A 22,049-nucleotide genomic window follows, 5' to 3' on the forward strand; every position below is an offset into this window, starting at 1 on the left:
GAGTCTGTCTCTGAGTGAGTGTAGGAGTCTGTCTCTGAGTGAGTGTAGGAGTCTGTCTCTGAGTGAATGTAGGAGTCTGTTTCTGAGTGAGTGTAGGAGTCTGTCTCTGAGTGAGTGTAGGAGTCTGTCTCTGAGTGAGTGTAGGAGTCTGTCTCTGAGTGAGTGTAGGAGTCTGTCTCTGAGTGAGTGTAGGAGTCTGTCTCTGAGTGAGTGTAGGAGTCTGTCTCTGAGTGAGTGTAGGAGTCTGTCTCTGAGTGAATGTAGGAGTCTGTTTCTGAGTGAGTGTAGGAGTCTGTCTCTGAGTGAGTGTAGGAGTCTGTCTCTGAGTGAGTGTAGGAGTCTGTCTCTGAGTGAGTGTAGGAGTCTGTCTCTGAGTGAGTGTAGGAGTCTGTCTCTGAGTGAGTGTAGGAGTCTGTCTCTGAGTGAGTGTAGGAGTCTGTCTCTGAGTGAGTGTAGGAGTCTGTCTCTGAGTGAGTGTAGGAGTCTGTCTCTGAGTGAGTGTAGGAGTCTGTCTCTGAGTGAGTGTAGGAGTCTGTTTCTGAGTGAGTATGACCAGGACGGGGAATTGAACCCTATACCTCTAGGGATGACCTGACCATTTGGAGAAATGTTTTTAAGAAATGTTTTAAAATAAATTAGACTTTCAGTTCAGAGCACTGAACAGGGGAGGTGTGTGTGTGTGTGTGTGTGTGTGTGTGTGTGTGTGTGTCCAGCTGAAGCTTGTTGATGTGCGTTAATGCACCGTATTTTTTTGTTAGCGGTTAACCATTAACTGTCATCTGTTATGTGATAGGCAACGGTTAACTTTTGGCTAACACTAACGACCTCAAAATCTCAGGACGAACACTCTAGTTAGAGGACGAGCTGTAGCTGTGTCCTGTGGGAATTCATCCCAGTCAAATATAATATCCATTATCGTCTCTGTCGGGTAGAAATATCATATGTCCAAAACATTTCAGTATTCAAATTCAAAAGTAGCATTCAGATCTGCTTTTTTCATACTTGTGTGTGACGCTGTAGTATGATCACGTATGGCAAAGACGCAAAAAGTCCTCACTCCAACAATATCTGGCATAGACTGGATTACACTATTGGTTTGGAACGAAAGGGTTTCTGCCCCCCTGGAAAGCCTAGTGATGCCGAGGTTACAGCTACTTACTGCAACACAATGTCAAGTAGCAGTCACACTACGCCCACCGGACATACAGTACAGTATGCCTTTCCTGAGTTCATTCGCAATTTATCTACACTATGTATGCCCTCAACGCGCACATAGATTAGTGATGCTAATCTTCGAGGCGGGAAAGCACAACCTGCATTTATGAATAATTTGACCTGCCCCCCGCCTAAAAAAAACAGGTGTCTTGGCTATTTTAGCTTATTGTCGTATGATGAAGTATTAGGGCTTAAGTGGTTAAAAGGCTCTATATTGGCAATAAATCGGACTAGCTTTCTTTACTTTCTTCACAAGGTGATACCAATGATACTAATTAAGGCTCTGTTGAGTGTTAGCAAGTGGGCCAACATGCATAGATAACAGCCAGCACCCCAGAATGGATTCAGAGCCTTAATCAGTATCATTGCTAACACCTGTGGAAGAAGTAAGGAAGCAGCCCAGTTTCTTGCCAATAATTGAGCCTGTTTGCCAGTGAAAGTCGTCATCATCATCGCCTAATGGGTTTTCTGCCCACGTGTATACTGGAAGGAGTGCAAGGGACAAGAGGATGAATAGAGAGGGGAGGGGGGAGTTGGAGGTGGTTGACAAGTGTGTCACACAGGGTCCCACATTTGCAGTGTTTGTTGTCAAAAGGCAGTTGGAAGAGGCTTCATAACATTAAGGAGATTCTGCTGACATCAGCACTTCTACACTCTCTCTCTCTCTCCCCCCTGGCTGGTTTGTCATTCTGTAGAAACTTGTTTCTATTTTTTTCTACTGGACCGGTGGCGTGCAATGAGATATAGACCTATATGCTGTAGCAGCGCTGTGCTTACCATACAAAATGGCCCGTGGACCCTTTTGTATGGGTCCTGAGTAAATATCATTTTTAACCCATTAAGTCCTGAGACTGATTCTACAAATGTCATCCAAATAAGTTGTTCTAATAAGATCTTTCAAAAATAACCAACGTACAAACATCGGCACATTTGTACTGTGAACATGTATATTTGCTACTTGTCTAATCCTGGGTGCTACACTCCCTCTGCCAACCTGGGGAGCGCAACGGACTGACCTCATGTGTCCTTCAATCTGCTTATTTTCACCTGACAGGAAGGAGTTTCCTAACTAACCGGGGAAAGCTTTTAATTTCTGACTTCTGTCAGAATCTTTTTATCGTAACGATAGCGAGGTAAGCAAGCAAAAATATGGGGGGCTTTACAGAGTAAAAGTGGCCATATCTTCCCGGCACCCGAGCTTCTATTTTGAATGAAATCCTGGCGCTGATTGTGTTTTAATGAGTAAGGAAAAAAGGCGATAAAGAACCCATGCATAAATCATAAATTGTTTTTATGAAACACGTCGCATCGAGACACGCTGTGAGCTGTAGATCGGCTATTTTCACTACTTTGAAACTTTTAACACTTATAAGATGTGTGTTATTGATTGATTCCCCAGAATAAGGAACAAAGTGTGTCTTATCAGTTCAATAAGAGAATAAGGAACAAAGTTTGTCCCTTATCAGTTCAAGAGGCACGCATTTTCGCCTCCAAATAAGGGACGTATTCCAAGGGACAGTTGGCCACCCTATAGCTCTGACCACCTTAACAATAAGATAAATGAAATATTGATTGGATATGCATTAGAGCTTTGAGCAGTAATGTTTTGTATTAGGGTGCAGTGTAGCCTGTAGTGATATCGATGCCCCCGTTATCTGTGATTTAGTGATTTCTCTCAGAAGTTGCATAAGGCAATTTTCCACTCTGAGCTTGAGTTTCCTTTTGTTCCATTGTTGTACAAAGATTCACTGTTTGAAAAGCTTTCATTTTAGCTTCAGGCAAATCCGCTAATTAGATAAAGGATTAACATGCTAATCTAAATTGTCTCTTTGCTTTTTTTACTTCCTCCTTCCTGCCATTTCCACCAACCATTTCAAAGACTTAAGACTGACAGCTCTCTCTCTCTCTCTCTCTCTCTCTCTCTCTCTCTCTTTCTCTCTTTTTCTCTCTTTTTCTCTCTCTCTCTTTGTCTCACTCATTCACACTCAGTCGCCCCACCCCTGCCCATGCTCTGGGTTCTGTAATCAACTCGTGTTGCTTTAGCCTGATATCGGGCTAAGCGTATAATACATGTGTGTGTGTGTGTGTGTGTGTGCATGTGCGTGTGTGTGCGTGCGCTAGTGTCGACCCCATACTACTGAGTCTGACGGGTAGCTCAGGATGTGCCTTTGATGGTTGTGTGTGGTTATTAAATTCAGAAAGTGCATTTCTGTGGCTCCGTAGGATAACTATCTGGCTGTGATCTCGCTAAACAGGGAACACTTTGAAGAAGCCGATCGCCGTTTACGTCCGCAGCTCTGCAAGCGGTGAACGTCCGTTGAAGAATGAGAAAACAAGTCAACAGAGGCTAATAACACTGTGGCTTCCCTGTGCAGCTGAAAAGGCTTTCAGACAGCTGAATTAATTATAATGTATCTGGCTATTATAGAGGTGTGTGTTGGCACTGGCACTGCCCTCACCATTCACATTGATTACGGTCCACCATGTAACGATTCACTTCAATTCTACGATGCATCACACCTTTCTATATTACTACACTCAGAAAAATGCACAAAGTGCACACGACCCGCCCACCGTATGCACTTGCAATATAAACACTTTATTAGGCAACGTTTTGGTCAAAGACTTTCCCCAGGCATCTGAAGAAGGTCTATATTACTATATTATTATTATTACTACACAACACGGCAAAGTCATTACAAGCAGTCAGATATACTGAACAACATATTTTATTTAGAATTATATAATATTATATTCTGTAGCCTACAGTTTTATATTTATTGCGAACGCAGTGATTGCACTTACTATGAGACCTAGCAGATCATGTCTGTGTGTCTGTCTGTCCGTGTGTCTGTCCCGTTATCCAAATATGGAGTGTGTTGCATCAGCAATCACTCAGCTCCATATATGGGCACAAAAGGGGCCAGGTCCACTCAGCTCCATATATGGGCACAAAAGGGGCCAGGTCCACATATACAGTAACAGCGGGACAGACAGACAGACAGACATGATCTGCAGCGTCTCAGCTGCGTTCGCTTCCCGCGTTTGCGCGTCTTACTGGTGTATTTAATTATAGTTTGATTATGGATTATGTCACGTTGCTGCATTGATGCAGAGTTGTGAATGGCCGAATCACGATCCATTGCTGAATGGATAATTTTTCACACCACTACTACTATACTATACTACGGACTGAGATGTAGCTGTGCACAACGCGTGAATAGACAATCTGTGTTTTAGATGGCTGGATCCTTTGGTGCCGTGCTGTTCAAATGAGAGTGTGTGTGTAACTGCGTACATGGCATCTGGTGTGCGCGCGGAAGCTTAAAACCATGCTAGAATATTGTGATATTTGATTTTGACATGTGTTGGACTATTTCAATAGGCCTTGATCTAAATAATGAATAGACATAAATATGCATCTTAGGCCAACATCCCCAAACCAATAATGTCCAATTGTCCTGTTGCTCTTCATCTCCAGAGGATATACTGTATCTCATAAGATGAGATAATGTACCCTCATGGGCCTGTATCACAGAGAATTTGACAGTGTAGTTTGGGGTCCTAGTGATTATCAGAGGTATTGCATGCAGGGATCCATGACCTAATGCATATCAGACGGCGGGCTCCTTGAAATCCAAAAGGTTGACAATGCACTGTAGCGACGCACATACTGCATGAGATCATGGTCAAAGGTGGGTGGATGGCTTTCCGCATAAAGCCGCTAAATGTTCACATGGTTAATTTAGCATGCCCACAGCGGTGTCACGTTGCAGAGCGGCGCATGCATGTAACTGCGGTGAAAAACATCCAGCATCGGTGGAAAAGTCAGTGAGTTATGGTGTGCTGAGTGCACAGTTTCACGCACACAGCGCTACAGCGGTGAAACCACTGACATTATTGTAATGAAGGAGGGGACGAGATGCTCCGCTGATCAGCCACCATAAAAGCATATGGTCCATGGAGACATCTACATCTGCAACAAGACGGATGGAGACAAACTATCATCTTCTGTATGCTGCTCGTGTAATGAGGATTAATTTCAAGTCTTCGGTAGCGCTACGTCTGTTGAGCTCTGTTAAAAGAGCGTTGAGGTTCAACCTCATTTGCAAAGCTGCCGAGATCACATACACAAAATCTAAAATTAAAACCGTTTGGCCGCCAGGATTAATTCAAGAATGATTACTATATGCCAGGACATCCCCCCCGTTCAACCCTTATTTTGAAGATACAAAACACAGCGACCGGATGTTGTGTCGGCATAACGGTTTGTGTGTGTGTGTGTGTGTTGTCTCGACCGGATGTTGATGTCTCATTGGACGATGAGAAGTACAGAGACCGCTATGGTCCGCGCAATAAGCGTCGTTTTGATCAGAAATGACATCTGAGACGGGGAATTGGTGATACAAGCGACTGAAAGCGTGCATGCAGGAAATCAAGATGGCGCAATCCAGTGTTATGGCTAACAACAGATAGCCATCCGAAGCTAATACAACTGAATAAACGTATCTTACATTTATTGGTGCTTGCCGAGACTAATGATTAACCCATTCTGACCGGGCACCCATTTTGGTGTTAGCATCATGTTATGCTTTAGCTATTGAAAAATAGCAGATCTACAAGCTCATATCGCGCCACCGAGTGGCGCGATACGAGCTTGTAGGTCTGCTATTTTTGAAAAATCGAAGAACGACTGACATTTTTCTAGAATCTGATCTCAGGTCAGAATGGATTAATCAGACCAGTGTGTGTCCAGTGGAAACCTCGTATAGAATCTGATCTCAGGTCAGAATGGGTTAACATAGGTTAAGGTTTTCGGCGGGGAAAGTATTATGGCACATACAGATTTAAAACACAAAAACAAATCTACAATTTAGGCATACACAGATATAAAACACAGACTGTGAATAAGTTCAAATCAATTGGAATACATAGTGAGTTAGGGAGGTTTTAGAGCGGGTTATTAAATTGTTTGTTGTAGAGAGTTCCATAGTGGCAAATAGGAAACGGGGGCATCGAAGCATCCTATGAACAGGAACTCTTGATTCTCTCTCCGTTACCACAGGTCAAGTCAAATGGCCTTTTTAAATTCTTAAAAGATTCCTCCAGTCTTACTTGTTCTCAGTTCTCCTACTCCCCCGCTGTCTCCACTGTCAGGCCTTTTATTTTACACTCCAATGCGCAAACATGCGCCGACGCCGCTCATATGCATGGGCAAACATGCCTCCTAGTACTCATGTGCGCACACGTGCCATATGATACAGTCGGGCATGCACGAGCGCGAGTGCACGCTTGGGTATGTTAGCGGTGCATGCACGAGCTCGCACACCACACCGATTATATCAACGCAGTAGTCATGCTGTAAGTCAGGGTTCTATGGACATGTTTAATAGCCTACAGTATGTAGTCGGGTTCATCTCTCAGCTAAGGGGTGCTTGGCCTGAAAAACTTTGAAGTTACTGTACGTTATGGCAGTGGTGGAAGAAGTACTCTGAATGTGTTTTACTTGAGTAAAAGTAGCCATGCCAAAATGTATACATACTCTGTTACAAGTAAATGTCCTGCACTATGAAATTGTACTTTTTTGTATGTTTGTACGTTTTTTGAAGAACAGAAAATTGAAAATGTACAAACTCATGACGAGTCGCATCATGACAAGTTAATGTGACGCATTGTGAGCTTGTATATCCGCTATTTTCAAATATACACAGACAGAAGACAAAACAGATAGTACAGAAATAAAGAAAGGAAATGGATAGAAAAGTTCAGAGTATGTGCTCACTTACTGTGTACCAGAGTGCAGGTTAACAAGCAAGTGCAGAGTCAGACCGGTAGTCAGAGAGTCTGTGAAAGTGGGGCCTATATATAGGCCTGGAAAGAGATTTTCTACAAATGTAGGTGGAGCTAATAGTTCAAATGAGCTGTTGTTGATGGCTCAGTTGATAGCAATTAGTCCTAATGGTCTCTTAGTTCAGTTTCAGAGATACAGTCTGATTAGTGTGCTAACTAAAACACAGACAGAAGACAAAACAGATAGTACAAAAATAAAGAAAGGAAATGGATAGAAAAGTTCAGAGTATGTGCTCACTTACTGTGTACCAGAGTGCAGGTTAACAAGCAAGTGCAGAGTCAGACCGGTAGTGACGTGTGACGTGTGACGGTGTGGTTGCATTAGCAGCGTGTAAAGTGGAGCAGAGTGAATGTAGTGACGGTGTGGTTGTGGTGCATTAGCAGCGTGTAAAGTGGAGCAGAGTGAATGTAGTGACGGTGTGGTTGCATTAGCAGCGTGTAAAGTGGTGCAGAGTGAATGCAGTGGCGGTGTGGTTGCATTAGCAGCGTGTAAAGTGGAGCAGAGTGAATGCAGTGACAGTGTGGTTGTGGTGCATTAGCAGCGTGTAAAGTGGAGCAGAGTGAATGTAGTGACGGTGTGGTTGTGGTGCATTAGCAGCGTGTAAAGTGGAGTAGAGTGAATGCAGTGACGGTGTGGTTGTGGTGCATTAGCAGCGTGTAAATTGGAGCAGAGTCAATCAATGCAGTGACGGTGTGGTGGCCGGTGGCATGATGCAGACGCTTGCCTCCACTCGGACCGCCCGCTGAGGCGTGCTGGCGTCAGTCACACATCACGCACAAGCTAAATGTCAGAACCCAAATGAAAAGACGTTACGAACGCTGGTTGAAAAGGTGCAAGTCTCCTCATTAGGGAGAGCAACCTGCCACCCGCCTGCTGCACTGTACCGCGTTCACAGACGTAGAACCTTTTTTTCTCCTCTCTCTCTCTCTCTCTCTCTCTGTCTCTCTCTCAGTGACGTGGTCAGGCATTAGCGCTGTGATTATATTTCAAACCGCTTTTGTCCACGAATGATTGTCACCACTTTTAGACAAAGGTCCGACAGTCATTAGACCGACAACCTACCCCAAACCCTGACCTAACCATAATATAACCGCAAGCACGACGCACCGCATGTCGGGCCAGCACATGTCGGTAGCGACGGGTGATTTCCGTATGTCGGAACCTTTGGTGTGTCGGATAAGCGTGCTCACCCCTCTCTAAGTCCCACAGGATTCAGGAACTACAAGATCGTATAGCGGCTGCTCTTTTTGGGGAAGAGATTGGTGTAGATGGGGGAAAAAACAGTGCAGTTGTAAACTCGGGTCGATTAGGGTTATAAGCCTGTAGATCTATGCTATTTTCGAACCAAAATCGGGATCGAACTCATATTCTTCTGAAAGGCAAGTGCTCTACCGACTGAACTAATATTCTTCGGTGGAAGGCATGGCCAAGCACTCAGTGACTGAGAGCATGTGGCGAGCTGACGCACATTGTAGTCACACCGGCAGACTGCAGACAGGGTTATTAGTAGATGGAGCATTAACATGGGCTCCAGCACAGCTGTGCAGCGCCGCATCGCTATAGATGCTTAGCAGCCTCTTCCATATTCAAGGCATCGGACGGGGAACCCAACTCTTGGCACGTGTGCTCCACGAGGATTTACACAACGTCGGCAGTTGGCCAAGAAACCTTGTATCTATGTATATATTTCAACGTTTTATGTCCACGGAACGTAATGCCCTGCTTCATTCTATTATAAATACTATGGACCAGGGTTTTTATTTTGTGTTTATTGTTTTAGCATAACTGTTTGGCTGTACTACTTGCACTGTTAATACTTTGGTTAATTAAGTATTCAATCAATCAATCAATCAAAGTTATGATTAAGTAGCAAAACAGCAGGTCTACACTCTACAAGCTCATAATGTGGCACGACGTGTTGTGAGCTTTTGAAAGGTTTTGAAAGTGAAAGCTTTCACCCGTCAACGAGACATCATTACCACTGAGGATGATTTGCATATTGAACCCCGTCCCGGTATAGTCCTCTCCTCTCCTGATCCTTCTTTACATTCCCTGTGCGTCCCTGCGCCCCCCCCCCTCTGCTCTAAAGGTGATGCACCAGTGTGTGATGGAGTGTGCGTAGCCTGTCAGTGCAATCAGCCACCCCCCCTCCCCCCACCTTACAGAACGCTCATTTAACACATCTGTGCCGCAGCCGAGAGGAGAGGAGCACGTACACACCTTCCCTGCCAATCTGTCCGTCTCTGTGAGCAGCCGCTTTGTATGGGTATAATGCAGAGCTGCTTGAAAGGCCTGATTATTTTTAATTAATCAATCAATTCATTCATTCAAGAAAATACCTTGTGTCGTTGCTGTTGAGCAGAAACCTTGTATCTCCACACTTGTATTTTTCATAAATGAATGCCCTACTTCATCATCCTACTCCATCATACAAGAGTGCCCCACATAGTACAAGCTTGTATGTTTAGGAAAACATTGTTGCATGTTGTGATGACGATATAATGACGATGAGTACTGTATACAATAGTTTGCTGCCAACATAGAACCCAGACAATGAATAGCCTATAGTCAGGGATAGTCATCCATTGTATTTCATTTTTGATAAACTGACATGGCAGTTACTGAATACAAAACACTGATGTTGGTCTACAAAGCAACCAAAGGTATGGAACCCCTATATCTTCAAAGCCTGATCCAACCCTACAACCACTCCCACTCACTCAGATCAGCTAACACAGGCAATCTGTCAGAACCTTCCCTAAAACATCCGGGACAACGCTCCACACGTCCCACACTCTTCTTCTTTCTGTCTCCTAAACTGTGGAATTAGAACAGCCGACATTGCAATTAGGACAGACTCACTTCCAATCTTCCGCCGTAATCTGAAGACTCTCCTCTTCAGACTCAACCTTAGCCCGTAGCACTTGCCTTAGCCTCGAGGACCTTACAGGCTTATGCAAAGACTAAAATGTAATTTAGATGGCATGTTATGTAAAGACTAAAGAGATGCCATGTCATTTCGTACTAGACCTGGCATCCTATAGTGTGCATAGTTAGCAGCAATAGTTATTATACCAATAGTGCTCACTGCTCCTAAGATAGTAATAGGATGCAGAGGACGTGCAAATATACAGTGACAAACAATACCTACAGTACCATGTGCGTTTATCACACTATTATTATTATTATGATTATTAATTATTATACTTTATGTTGGTGCAAGCATTCTTGTGTGAACCTGTGTTTGTGTGTGAAGCGTCTTGTTTGTGATTCTATTTGCGTCTGCATGCGTTTGTGTGTATAGGGGTGTACATACTTGTGGGTATTTGAGCGCCTGGGTGCCTTGGAGTGCTGTGCGTGCGTGCGTGCGTGCGTGGTTGAGGGAGTGCTTGTTGAGGCATGGCTGTCTCATTGGAAGATTTATTCAGCGTCCCAGACATGAGGAGGAGTAAATATTTGTCATCGAGGGACCAACACACATCAGTCACTTCGCTCCACATTACACAGAAATGGCGCAAAAAAGATATTTTTCTTTCCAATCTACCCCACCGGGTCTCCCACCCCCATTTCTGCCTGTGCATTGTCTTTGTGTTTGATGACTCCCAACGCTGCAGATGTTGTATAACGAAATGTATAAGAAACCATAGACCTGTACATTATAGTTAACTGTATATAATATATTGTGGCCGTCGGGCAAAAACCTACTATCTCCAAATTCCAGATGTTCAGTGAAGTTGTCATTTTAGGTCCTACTTCATCATACAAGAGTATCGTATAACTCGCACTAGCCTGGACGACCATTGTGGGTTTTATGCAAAAGATAAACTGTAATGTCAATGTGTAGTTTATATGTACTGTTTATTTTTATTATATATATTATAGGCCTCTTTAGACTGGTAGGTTCTTACTATTTGTGACCAGATTTGACTGAGAGCCTGCCAAATTCCAGCTTCCAGTTAATAGCACAGGCAGGGGGACGACGACTGAATTCTCACGCTCATCATATTTGAACTATATATCCTCTAGCAAATCCTCTTTACCAAAGTCAAGATTCTTTTATTTTCCTGACACATTTGATTTATTTATTACCTTGTGTTGTCCTTGCCTACTGTATGTCACTCTGCATTGAGAATGTCTGCTAAATCCCCAAATTGTAATTTGTCAAGCTAAAGTAGTGAAAGTACAATAAGCTTGTAGATCGGCTACTATGACGATTTCTGAAACATTGCTGACAGTAAGCATATACAGTTGATGTACAGTACTCATAGTATTACTTAACCCATTCAGGACGGGACCCGCTTTTGGTGTTTTAATTATGTTATACTTTAGCTGTTAAAAGATAGCATATCTACAAGCTCTTAGAGCAGCACTGAGTGCCGCGCTACAAGCTTTTAAACTCAAATCTTTGCTTCCGGGGAGGTCCCTGGAACAACATATTCTCAGATGGTGGTCCGCAGCCAAATACAGATAAGTCTGGTCCTTGATATGAAAAAGGTTGAGCACCACTGACATAGAAACATACTGTAGGTTTTTCAGAAAACTGTTAGGATTTAGAAGCCTTTTTTTTTTTAAATCGGCCTCGGATCTAAATGGGTTAAGTAAGAGTAGTAATACCATAATGTGTGTTACTACTGAAAGGCTTGTCCTAAAACATTTACTTGAGTAAAGGTACAAAAGTACTGGCATCAACATATACTTGGAGTACCAAAGATTTAAAAAAAATCTTCAAGCTCAATGAGCTTGTAGATCTTCTATTTTCAAATAGCCTAAAAATATATAATGGGGATATGCATGTTTTCTTTTCTTTTCATTTCATTGTTTTAAGTAGTATAATAATTGCCTCTGAGATGTAGTGGAATAGAATAGACGTGTAAAGTATTAAAACAATGAAATTCTCCAGGGAAGTAAAAGTGCCTCAACACTAGTATTATATAGTACAGTCCCCACTGTTGTAAGCGTTCCGGTCTCAACCGTAAAACGACCAACACAAAGCCGACACCTTTGCAAAACACACAAAGCCAAATGAAAATGTCATGAATTTGGCCGCTGTCCGTCTCCGCCGTTTAAGGCAGCTCGACGTGAAACGGCTTAATATTCCACGCAGTGATTTTAATTGAATTAATGTCCGAGGACATTGTACCGCGCTGGCGGTGTCGTAAAATGTTGTTATGGCCGTCGTTTATCATTGTGATGTAAATCATGCCCAGTGATTGCTCAATGATGCCTTTCTGCAGGGACATGGGGGGGGGGGGGGGGGGGGGGGTGCGCGTTGGTTGTTAATTGGCTCCAAAGGGCACACAATGTGTTGGGACCACAGGGGACCAAACACTACCTGCTCTGGTGTTTTATTTTGTCATTTATTTTGTTCTGTCTACCTCAGTGGTTCTCGACCTTTTCCGGATCAGGGCCTCCCATCTGACCACTTAACATGGCAGCCGATAGGCTACGATATTTATTGAGAAGCAGTGAGCACTTACTATGAGACCTAGCAGATCATGTCTGTGTGTCTGTCTGTCCCGCTTTTGTGCCCATATATGGAGCTGAGTGATTACGTCACCATGACTCAGCCATAACCATATAAGGAGTCCCCAAAGCAGCTATACGTCCAAAACCCAAATATGTACGAGCTGCGTTCGCTTCCCGCGTTTGCGCGTCTTACTGGTTTGTATACCGTTGTTGTTGGGCACAAGACTCTTGTAAATCGTAGCCTTCACTTGATCATACAGTACAGCGCACGGCGTCACACAAGTATCAAAAGTAGCAGATCTACAAGTGTGAAGCGTGACGCGAAGCGACGCACCTGAAAATTAACAGTTTCCACCCGACAGAGACGATACAGTATTTTCATATTCATAGATAGATACAGTAGAAGAGTAGATAGATAGTTATCCTACTTTAAATGTGTGAAATCTCTGTCCGTCTCTCTGTCTGGTGCCGTGGCATTATTCCGACGGCACGTTGGTCCGACTCATGCCTTACTAAGCCATTTCCTGACCCTAACCATTACCCTAAGCATTACTAACCCAGTCCCTGACCCTGACCATTACCCTAAGCATTACTAACCCAGTCCCTGACCCTGACCATTACCCTAAGCATTACTAACCCAGTCCCTGACCCTGACCATTACCCTAAGCATTACTAACCCAGTCCCTGACCGCAGCTGAAGCCACGTAGTCGGAGTAATGGGATGTCGGAGTGGGAGTTATGGGCCGTCCGTCTGTAGTTCAGTTATCTCAAGATAAGGCCGTTCGATCAATCTCAAACCTGACTTATATAATACATGAGGTTAGTGCACGTATTGAACTCCTTTCAAATCCCACTAGCAATGTATAAACAGTAGCAATGCATCCCACTCAAGCGGATACATACATTGTATGTACAATAATAATCCAATATTCTACCTGCGGGACATGCATTATGAAGTGAATACAGTGTATATATATAATATTATACCTGCGGGACATGCATTATGAAGTGAATACAGTGTATATATATAATATTATACCTGCGGGACATGCATTATGAAGTGAATACATTGTATATCCACTATAAAGCCTACAGGACATACCGGATATACGGCCATTATATCTGTGGACTGAACGCAGTTCGGTCACGGTACACGGTTGCCTTGGGAGACATTCCGAGGTCTCTCTCTCTCTCTCTGTGTGTGTGCGTGTGTGTGTGCGCGTGCGTGCGTGCGCGGTACAAGCGGATGAAATGGTCCAAACAATGCCTCCAACAATTAATGGTGATCTTAACCAATCACTTTCCCTGTGCTTCCTAATGCAGTCCCCATAGTGCTACTCTGTGTCTGTTTGATTTGTGCACTGACCCGCAAGGAGTCTTTTAAGTGGTTGATTGTGTGTGCGTGTGTGTGTGTGTGTGTGTGCGTGTGCGCGTGCTGCTGCTCTCACCAGGCCCAGGACCTGTGCGTTGCATCATCATCATACCCGGAAGTTATGCAGGAGCGCCTACCGCAGGGGTGTCGAACTCAACTTGGGGCGAGGGCCACTCGGTAGGCCCTACCGAGTGGCAAAAAAACGACTTCATGGCCTTGAACAGTCCATACACCCAAACTGAAAAGTTCTGCATTAAACAACGTTAAACTGCGTTATACTCACTCTGCCACTCACTTTATGCATGCGCATACCCTCTATAGTTTTGTGTGTCAAGCTTATTAGATCTGCAATGTTTGGTGTTTTGGCCTATACGGCAAAAAAAATGAAACGGCATTCATGAAATTGCTCTCCTACAACAGCATTACAGATGTTTGGATTAGTTTGAAGTACATTGTTGTTGTGTGTTACAATACAATCCAAGCCAATTCTCTACGCATCAGCTCTCCGTTATGGGTTTGATATAAAGCATTGCAATGCGTGACCAGCATGCCGGTGCTCATAAAAATGACAATCTAACCTCTGTGAAGAAATTACATGTTTAACCTCATTAACCTCAAAGCCATGTATTGTATCACATTCACAATCCAGACCTAACTTCCGCCTCTGCTGACATTTGCACACACACACAGGTAGAGCAGGTTGTCCAATGATCCATGGGTCGGCGCCGGTTCGAATCCCGGCTCCTCCTGTCTACATGTCGAAGTGTCCTTGGGCAAGACACTGAACCCCTCAAGTATACTACACACACACACACACACACACACACACACACACACACACACACACACACACACACACACTGTGGCTCAAGAGGTAGAGCAGGTCGTCCAATGATCCTTGGGTTGGCAGTTCGAATCCCGGCTCCTCCTGTCGAAGTGTCCTGGGGCAAGACACTGAACCCCAAATTGCTCCCCATGTGCTGGTTGGTACCTTGCATGGCTTCTGCCGCAATCGGTGTATGAATGTGTGTGTGAATGGGTGAATGTAATGCACAATCTATGTAAAGCGCCTTGGATAAAGGCGCTATATAAATGCACCATTTACTATTTATTTACCACACACACACACACACACACACAAAGTTGCGTGATTATGCAACATCATCATAAAGTTGAGTGTCGTCACTGAAAGTGACCCCTGCAAATGAGAAAGGCCAGGCGTGTGCGTGGAGGACCACACTTTGCCGCGGCCGTCTCAGATGGCGGTTGTCCGGTTAAAAAAAAGCCCCCGCCTCTGTCGTCCTTGCGACTTGCGTCAACCGCCGCCCTCTGAGCCTCCTCGCGTACGTCCGCGTGTGATATGATTAACCTGGCAGGTGCGAGGTGAGCACGGCCTCAGTGTTTTAGTGAGCTGTCGTCTTCAGTCTGCCCAGTGCCAGGAGTACCAGAAGGTCGGCCCCGGCTGACTAATGGCCACGGTCATGGAAGCTGGAAGCTGGCCCATTAGGAGGACAGCGTCATCATTAGGAACCAGCACACTGTTCAAACAGCCTGACCCTGCCTGGCCCCGTGGTGCCCCCGCCTGCCTGGCCACACCGGGCCCCCACGCTGATTATTAGCAAAGTTTTTTTGGGCGGGCTCTCTCAGGGTAGAGCATTTATGATCAGTATTCACGGTGAACTGTGGCCTTTTCTTTTGTGACAACACACACATACTCTGAGAAACTTGCATAAACAACACACAGGCTTAATAAACACACGAGCACAGAGTCAATGATAGTATGAAGAGGCTGTTGCACTGGATATCCGCTGTATTGAAAATATAAATGAAGTTAAGTACATATATTATATCGTCATCTCTGTCAGGTGGAAAGCTCATAGAAAAATAGCAAAAGTAGCGGATCTACTGTGTGACGCTGTAGTATAATCAAGTAGGGCGTTAATTTATGAACAAGAAATTATGACATAGTCATATTTGTCAGGTGAAACAAGCTCTCTCCATTGTGCAAATGTCACCCCTTTTTTTCCTTTTTTTGGTAACGTGTACTGTATGTCACAACCTCACAGCAGTTGTTTTTGTTCGTTTGCAACGTCCTTTTGTTGGTTAAATCACTGTGTTTTGTCCTGGCTTTCCTGCTCTACAGATACAGTAGCTCATAACATTAGCCGCCTGTTGTCAGCCGCTCCGCGTCGCAGTGTGGTCTGGATGCTGAGGCGTTATGGGGTCAGACTCTCAATAGGGGGCAGTCAATCATGACTACCTCGCTAATCAAAACGGGCCTGTTGTATGTCAGGTTTCACCTGACAAAAAACAGAACAAGTTAGTTGAGGGTTTTTAGCCCGACAGCAACAACATTAAACTTCACAGGAGGAGGCATGCTGTGACGCAGTCAAGCGTATTAGGTGTTGGGTCCGGAGACATTTGGGGCCCACGCACTGTGCCGTCGGTAAAATATAAATAATAGATCTATACTGTATACAGAGATGCAATGGGAGTTGACAGAATTTTGGTGGATCCCGGACGGTGGCTGCTGCTAGTTCCAGCGGGCCCTTCGGACAGCACTGGTGGCGAGAGTAATAACGTGGAAGCTAACCATTTTTCAATCTTGAACATTTTTAATTTATTTCCAAGCTCACAGCGGGACACATTGTGATATGCTATGGGCTTGCTAATTCTGAAAAATATGATTTTGGTCAGCAAAGAAGTCAAATAACCGGCTCTATTATCAGCATAATCGGTAAATCGTTCTAGCTCCATTTCTGGTCAGTATTCACAATGAACTGTGGCTTTTCTTTTAGACAAACACACACTCACACACACACACACACACACACACACACACACACACACACGTACATACGTACGTATGTACGCAGGCACAGGCAGACGCTTACACGAACACACGATAGCCAATAATGGAAAGCAGTACGCTTGCTGCCCGGTCGTATTAATGACACTTTTATCACAGGGTTTGTACACGCTAATAAGAAAACGTGCATGGAAATGGGGAACGAGAGAGTGACGAGGTGTCAGGGAGTGATGTATGTCTTTCATCGGACACAGAACATTTAGTTTTCATTAAGAGTTAAACACGTACACCATACATTAGCGGGGTTCAGTGGCGGCCGCGCTGCTGCGCGTCACTGTGTCTCATTCTGATGAATTAGCCAGTCAGCACTCGGCACACACACACACGCGCGCACACATACACACACACGCAGGGCTAAAACGCAGAGAAGACCATGGAGAGACAATTTGAGGATGTGCGGTGTGGTGTGCTGAGGAGATGGGACCCACCCAAATGACTTCTTTATACCCCTGGCTGGTGTTTATGTGATGCAGGCTAAGGTTCTAAGCTGTGCCCCAGGCAGGCCAGTACTCCAGTCACAGTATAGTATAATTTGTCCTTGAGGTAAATTTCCGCAATAGTCTAGTCTAGTCTAGTGATGCACCAAATATTCAGTCACAGAAAATATTGGGCCGAAGATGGCTAAAGATGCAGTTTTGTCCTATTCAGTTTCGGCCGTACAGGCCGAAAGAATATCACCGAATTGTCAAAGCACAGGGTTACCTACGTAACCTAATGTTTTGTTGTGATGACGTGATCAAAATGCGGCTACAAGCATGGTGCGCAGACATGCCTGTCTGGCAAATCACGTATCAACACATCAACCACGTTGTAGGTTGCTCACCACCAACACAGTCACAGTCTTCTGCGGCTTGGAAATATTTCCAAATATCAGAGATATTGTTAAAATGTGTCAGGAGTCAGTCTGGAATTAATGTATGCAATGGTACAAAAGCTGTTAAAATAAATAAAAAAGAGAGGTATATCATTAATCATTTGGTTATTTGGTTTTCTATATTTGGTATTCGGTTTCTTCCAAGAATTTCCCTTTCGGTGTATCCCTACGAAAAGTCTAAATTACAAAGTACATTTTCCTTTTAACATCAATGAATTACTGTTGGAAAAGGAATTTTGGAATGCTCCCAAAGATTACAGATTAAAAAAAAGATTGCTACGGAGCTATTTCATTTCTGTCCAATCCTGGTTGCAGGCAAAAATAGACCCTGTGTGTGTGTGTGTGTGTGTGTGTGTGTGTGTGTGTGTGTGTGTGTGTGTGTGTGTGTGTGTGTGTGTGTGTGTGTGTGTGTGTGTGTGTGTGTGTGTGTGTGTGTGTGTGTGTGTGTGTGTGTGTGTGTGTGTGTGTGTGTGTGTGTGTGTGTGTGTGTGTGTGTGTGTGTGTGTGTGTGTGTGTGTGTGTGTGTGTTACTGTACAGTATGAAGGGTGTGTGGGGGTTGAAAGGTCATCAGAAGCGTAGCGGTTTCATTATGAGAGCGGTGGAGTCCCAGCCCGGGCCGGTCGCACGGGGAGTGATGAAGCCGGTTGTAAACGGCCCGGGCCTGTCAGCCATATTGGATTCAGGGCAGTAAATTAATATTAGCCTCCTTTTAGAATGGGTTTTATTTTGGGATTTACTCGTTTCCCCCGAGAGTCTGTGGCGGTGGAAAGAGGTTTTCTTTCGCACGCCGTCCCTCTCCATAATGCGCTCCAGCTCTCACTCATGGGGCTAATCTGTTTAGGTACAGAAAGCAGGCGGCTGGTGAAGGGCAGTGGTGGGACAAAGTACTCACATGTTTTACTTAATTAAAGTATCAATACGGCAAGGTAGAAATACTCTGTTACTAAGTATAGGTCCGGAATTCAAAATGTACTTGAGTAAAAATACAAAAGTACTAAAGTATTGGCATCAAAATGTTGTAAAGTACCAAAAATAGAAAGTACTCATTGTGCAGAATGTCCCGTTTCAAGTTATCAAATGTATCAAAATTGATCGGCTATTTTCAAATGGCCGAAATGCATATAGGGCTGAAGTGGTTAATGCATGATTTGCAATAATAATCAAAATCTACAAATTAACTAGTAACTAAAGTTTTGTAGTGGAGTAACTAAAGTAACTAAAGCAATGTAGTGGAGTACAACTTGGTTCTGAGATATAGTGTAGTAGAAGTAAAGTATCGACAATTGGAAATACTTAAGTAAAGTAAAAGTACCACACATTTGTACTTGAGTAAATGTACTTTACACCACTGGTCATTATTTGTGTTGAAAACGTACAGCTTTGAGTTTAAATTGTGGCGTTGACACTTTCTACCGGTGCTGGAAGAACGCGTTTTATATTATTATTTTTCATTTTTAACCTCAGTAAAAAAAGTTCTCAGAAATACTATGAGTGAAAGTCCTGTATTCAAAAATGTACTTGACTAAAAAAAGTACAAAAGTATTGGCATTGGCATCAACATTTTTATACACATTACGCAGAATGTTTTTTCAAAAATAACAGATCTGTAAGTTCACATTAGCAGTTAGCACCGCCTTGTGTGCCTGAAAATCTGCTATTCATGAATATACTAAAGTACAACATGAGCTTTAATGTATTGACAATAGACATGAATGGACTTGAGTAAAATGTACTTGTATCTTCTCTACTGTGTTCCGTTACCTTGGTGGTGCTTCCTGGGATAAATGGCTCGCTGAGGGAGCGAGGCAATGGCTCATTGTCATTCTGGAAGCAGGGCAGGCTGACGGGGCTGACAGTCAGTCAGTCAGTCAGAGCTTCTCCTTCCTTTCCTCTTCCTCTGTCCTGCTTAATGCGGCCCAGAGTTAGAGGCCTGCTTCAAGACCCATAAAACAGCGTCTGAAGTGGCCTAGTCACCCAGACAGCAGATTTATGGAGGCCGCTCCATCACTAGCCGCTGATGTTTAAAGGGCTTTGATAAAGAGCACAGCAGACAATGGGCTTTCTTCAGTGCTTTACCGTCCGTCCGTACCCGGCCCGGAAACACACAAGGCCAAATTCGGCTCTTTTCATTGCTACAACAATATCTCAACAACAACTACTACTCTCCCTCTCTCTCTCTCTCTCTCTCTCTCTCTCTCTCTCTCTCTTTCTCTTTCTCTCTCTCTCTCTCTCTCTCTCTCTCTCTCTCTCTCTCTCTCTCTCTCTCTCTCTCTCTCTCTCTCGCAACTAGTTAGCGTTAGCAAAGGTTGGGATACACTTGAAACAAAATGGCAGCAATATTTCTATGTTTTGCATTCACTTGGTATATGGAGTCTTTGTACTCTCTCCTTAGTCTTACTTCTCTCCATGCTTTTAACATATTAGGTCAGGACATGGCTGCTATTCACCCAAGGACACCCAGTCTTAATACAGTGTTCGGTTTTGGTCACAGTGTCCTTTCTGAGTCATCCATTATGCTGACACTTCCGTCCGCTCTGCACAATGGAGAGCAGCCATAAAGGCCAACGCACCATGAAGGATTTAACTCTCAACGAGGTTTCTGAAAGCCTACGGGTTGCTTCCTCTCCTCCTCTAAATGAGAGCCCGAGCTTTCTGGTTCTGATGCCAATCCTGAGAGTCCTAGACTGCCGATTCCTGATGTTTTTTACCCATATTTTGGCAAAAGTGCAATTTTTTTGATTTGATTACAGACTAAGATTACAGATTAAAGTTTCCATTTCGGAAATGTAACATTTAACTTGAAGTGAACTGTATTTTATTTAACCACTTAAGCATTCAAAAGCTCCAATGTACTTCGTGACGCCTTGTGAGCGTGTACATCGAAAATGCTCACGTATATTTACATGCCCAAAATGGCGATACAAACCCCCCCCCATAAAGAATCACAAAAACACCCACAAAAAGATAGCGACGATCAGAATCGGAATCATCTTTACGGTAGTAATACATCGGCCAAACTGATGCATCAGTCTGTATCTAAACCCAACTTCTCTCTCTCTCTCTCTCTCTCTCTCCCTCTCCTTCCTCAAGGTTCAGAGCACGCCGCCACAGCCACGCTCCCCGCCGCCTTCTCGGACCTGCTACCTCACTTCCTGGTGGAGCCCGAGGACGAGTACATCGTGAAGAACAAGCCGGTGACGCTGACGTGCCGCTCCACGCCCGCCACACAGATCTACTTCAAGTGCAACGGCGAGTGGGTGCACCAGGACGACCACCTGATCGAACGCACCGTGGACCCCGCCACAGGTACCCACACCCACCCAGTGGTTCACAAATGTTTTTATGTCAAGGACCCCCAAATGGGCTCTACTGTATGCACACAGAATAACTCTTCCTACTTCCGGGCTGCTTCCCTGCTTCCTTGACAGGTGTTTCCGATTATACTAATTAAGGCTCTGTTCCATTTATAGTGTACAGAGTTTTCAAACTTTTTTGTATTTTAATGACCCCCATAACTCTGAGAGTGTACAAATGGAATCAAATGGGCCCGTAAGGGTCTATTTGATTCCGTTTTACACTCTCAGAGTTACAGACCTGTATGGGGCCTTTTGCATCCAACTCAAGGACACTTTGAGACCACTTGTAGCTGAGTGTTTCCAGTGAGCCAACATGCTTATTTTGTCTCTCTGTTCCTTCATATTGTTGAACTTTTGTTATGTACTGTTCTGTCTTTTCAATTTTATACCTGTACAGCACTTTGGTCGACCATTGGTCGTGATATGTGCTATATATAAATACAGTTTGAGTTGAGTTGAGTTGAATGGCAGCACCCTGACTCCGTTCTGTGACCAGAATGGAACAGAACCTTCATTAGTGTCATCTGTGACACCTGTGAAGGAAGTAGGGAAGGGGCCCAAGTTCTTTCCAAAACGGCGTGTGTGCATAGAGCCTACTGGCATGTATTTGGTCCGTGGACTCTCTATCTGAAAAGGTTTTGCCAGGGACCCCATGTTAAAAGAAATATGCAACATGATTATCCAAATTTGTAATTTTCCAAACATTTCAGAAATAGCATATGTACAAGCACACAGCGTGGCACCAAGTGACGTGCTGTGAGCTGGTCGATCTGCTATTTTGTAGCTTTTTTTTAAATAGCCTATAAATGGATTAAAGGAGCAGTTCACCCAATTTTCTCTCAATTACACACCCAGATTTATTTTGTTTTTGTTTCATTCCTGAGCCAATGACTTGATGACCGGTGGAGTCTGCTACTGAGCAACGTCCTTCAAGCTTTTGACTTTTACATGGACTTTGCATAACATTGTGCGGAGCTATAATTATTCTTGATAAGACGATTATGTTCTTTGTTTTGCTGTATGCCATACAACACACACACACACA

At 44.0% G+C, this 22,049-nt stretch overlaps 1 protein-coding gene across 1 annotated transcript in view; it reads left to right on the forward strand.

Moving 5' to 3' along the window:
• unc5a (unc-5 netrin receptor A) overlaps window positions 1–22,049 on the forward strand; it is a 254,892-nt gene that overhangs the window by 85,502 nt on the left and 147,341 nt on the right. Inside the window, 1 exon segment of the mRNA XM_080774795.1 lies at window positions 20,739–20,954. Coding sequence (XP_080630921.1) covers window positions 20,739–20,954 — 216 coding nt within the window.

The sequence above is a fragment of the Protomyctophum bolini genome (assembly GCF_963924005.1).
Source record: "Protomyctophum bolini genome assembly, chromosome: 10".
NCBI lineage: Eukaryota > Metazoa > Chordata > Actinopteri > Myctophiformes > Myctophidae > Protomyctophum > Protomyctophum bolini.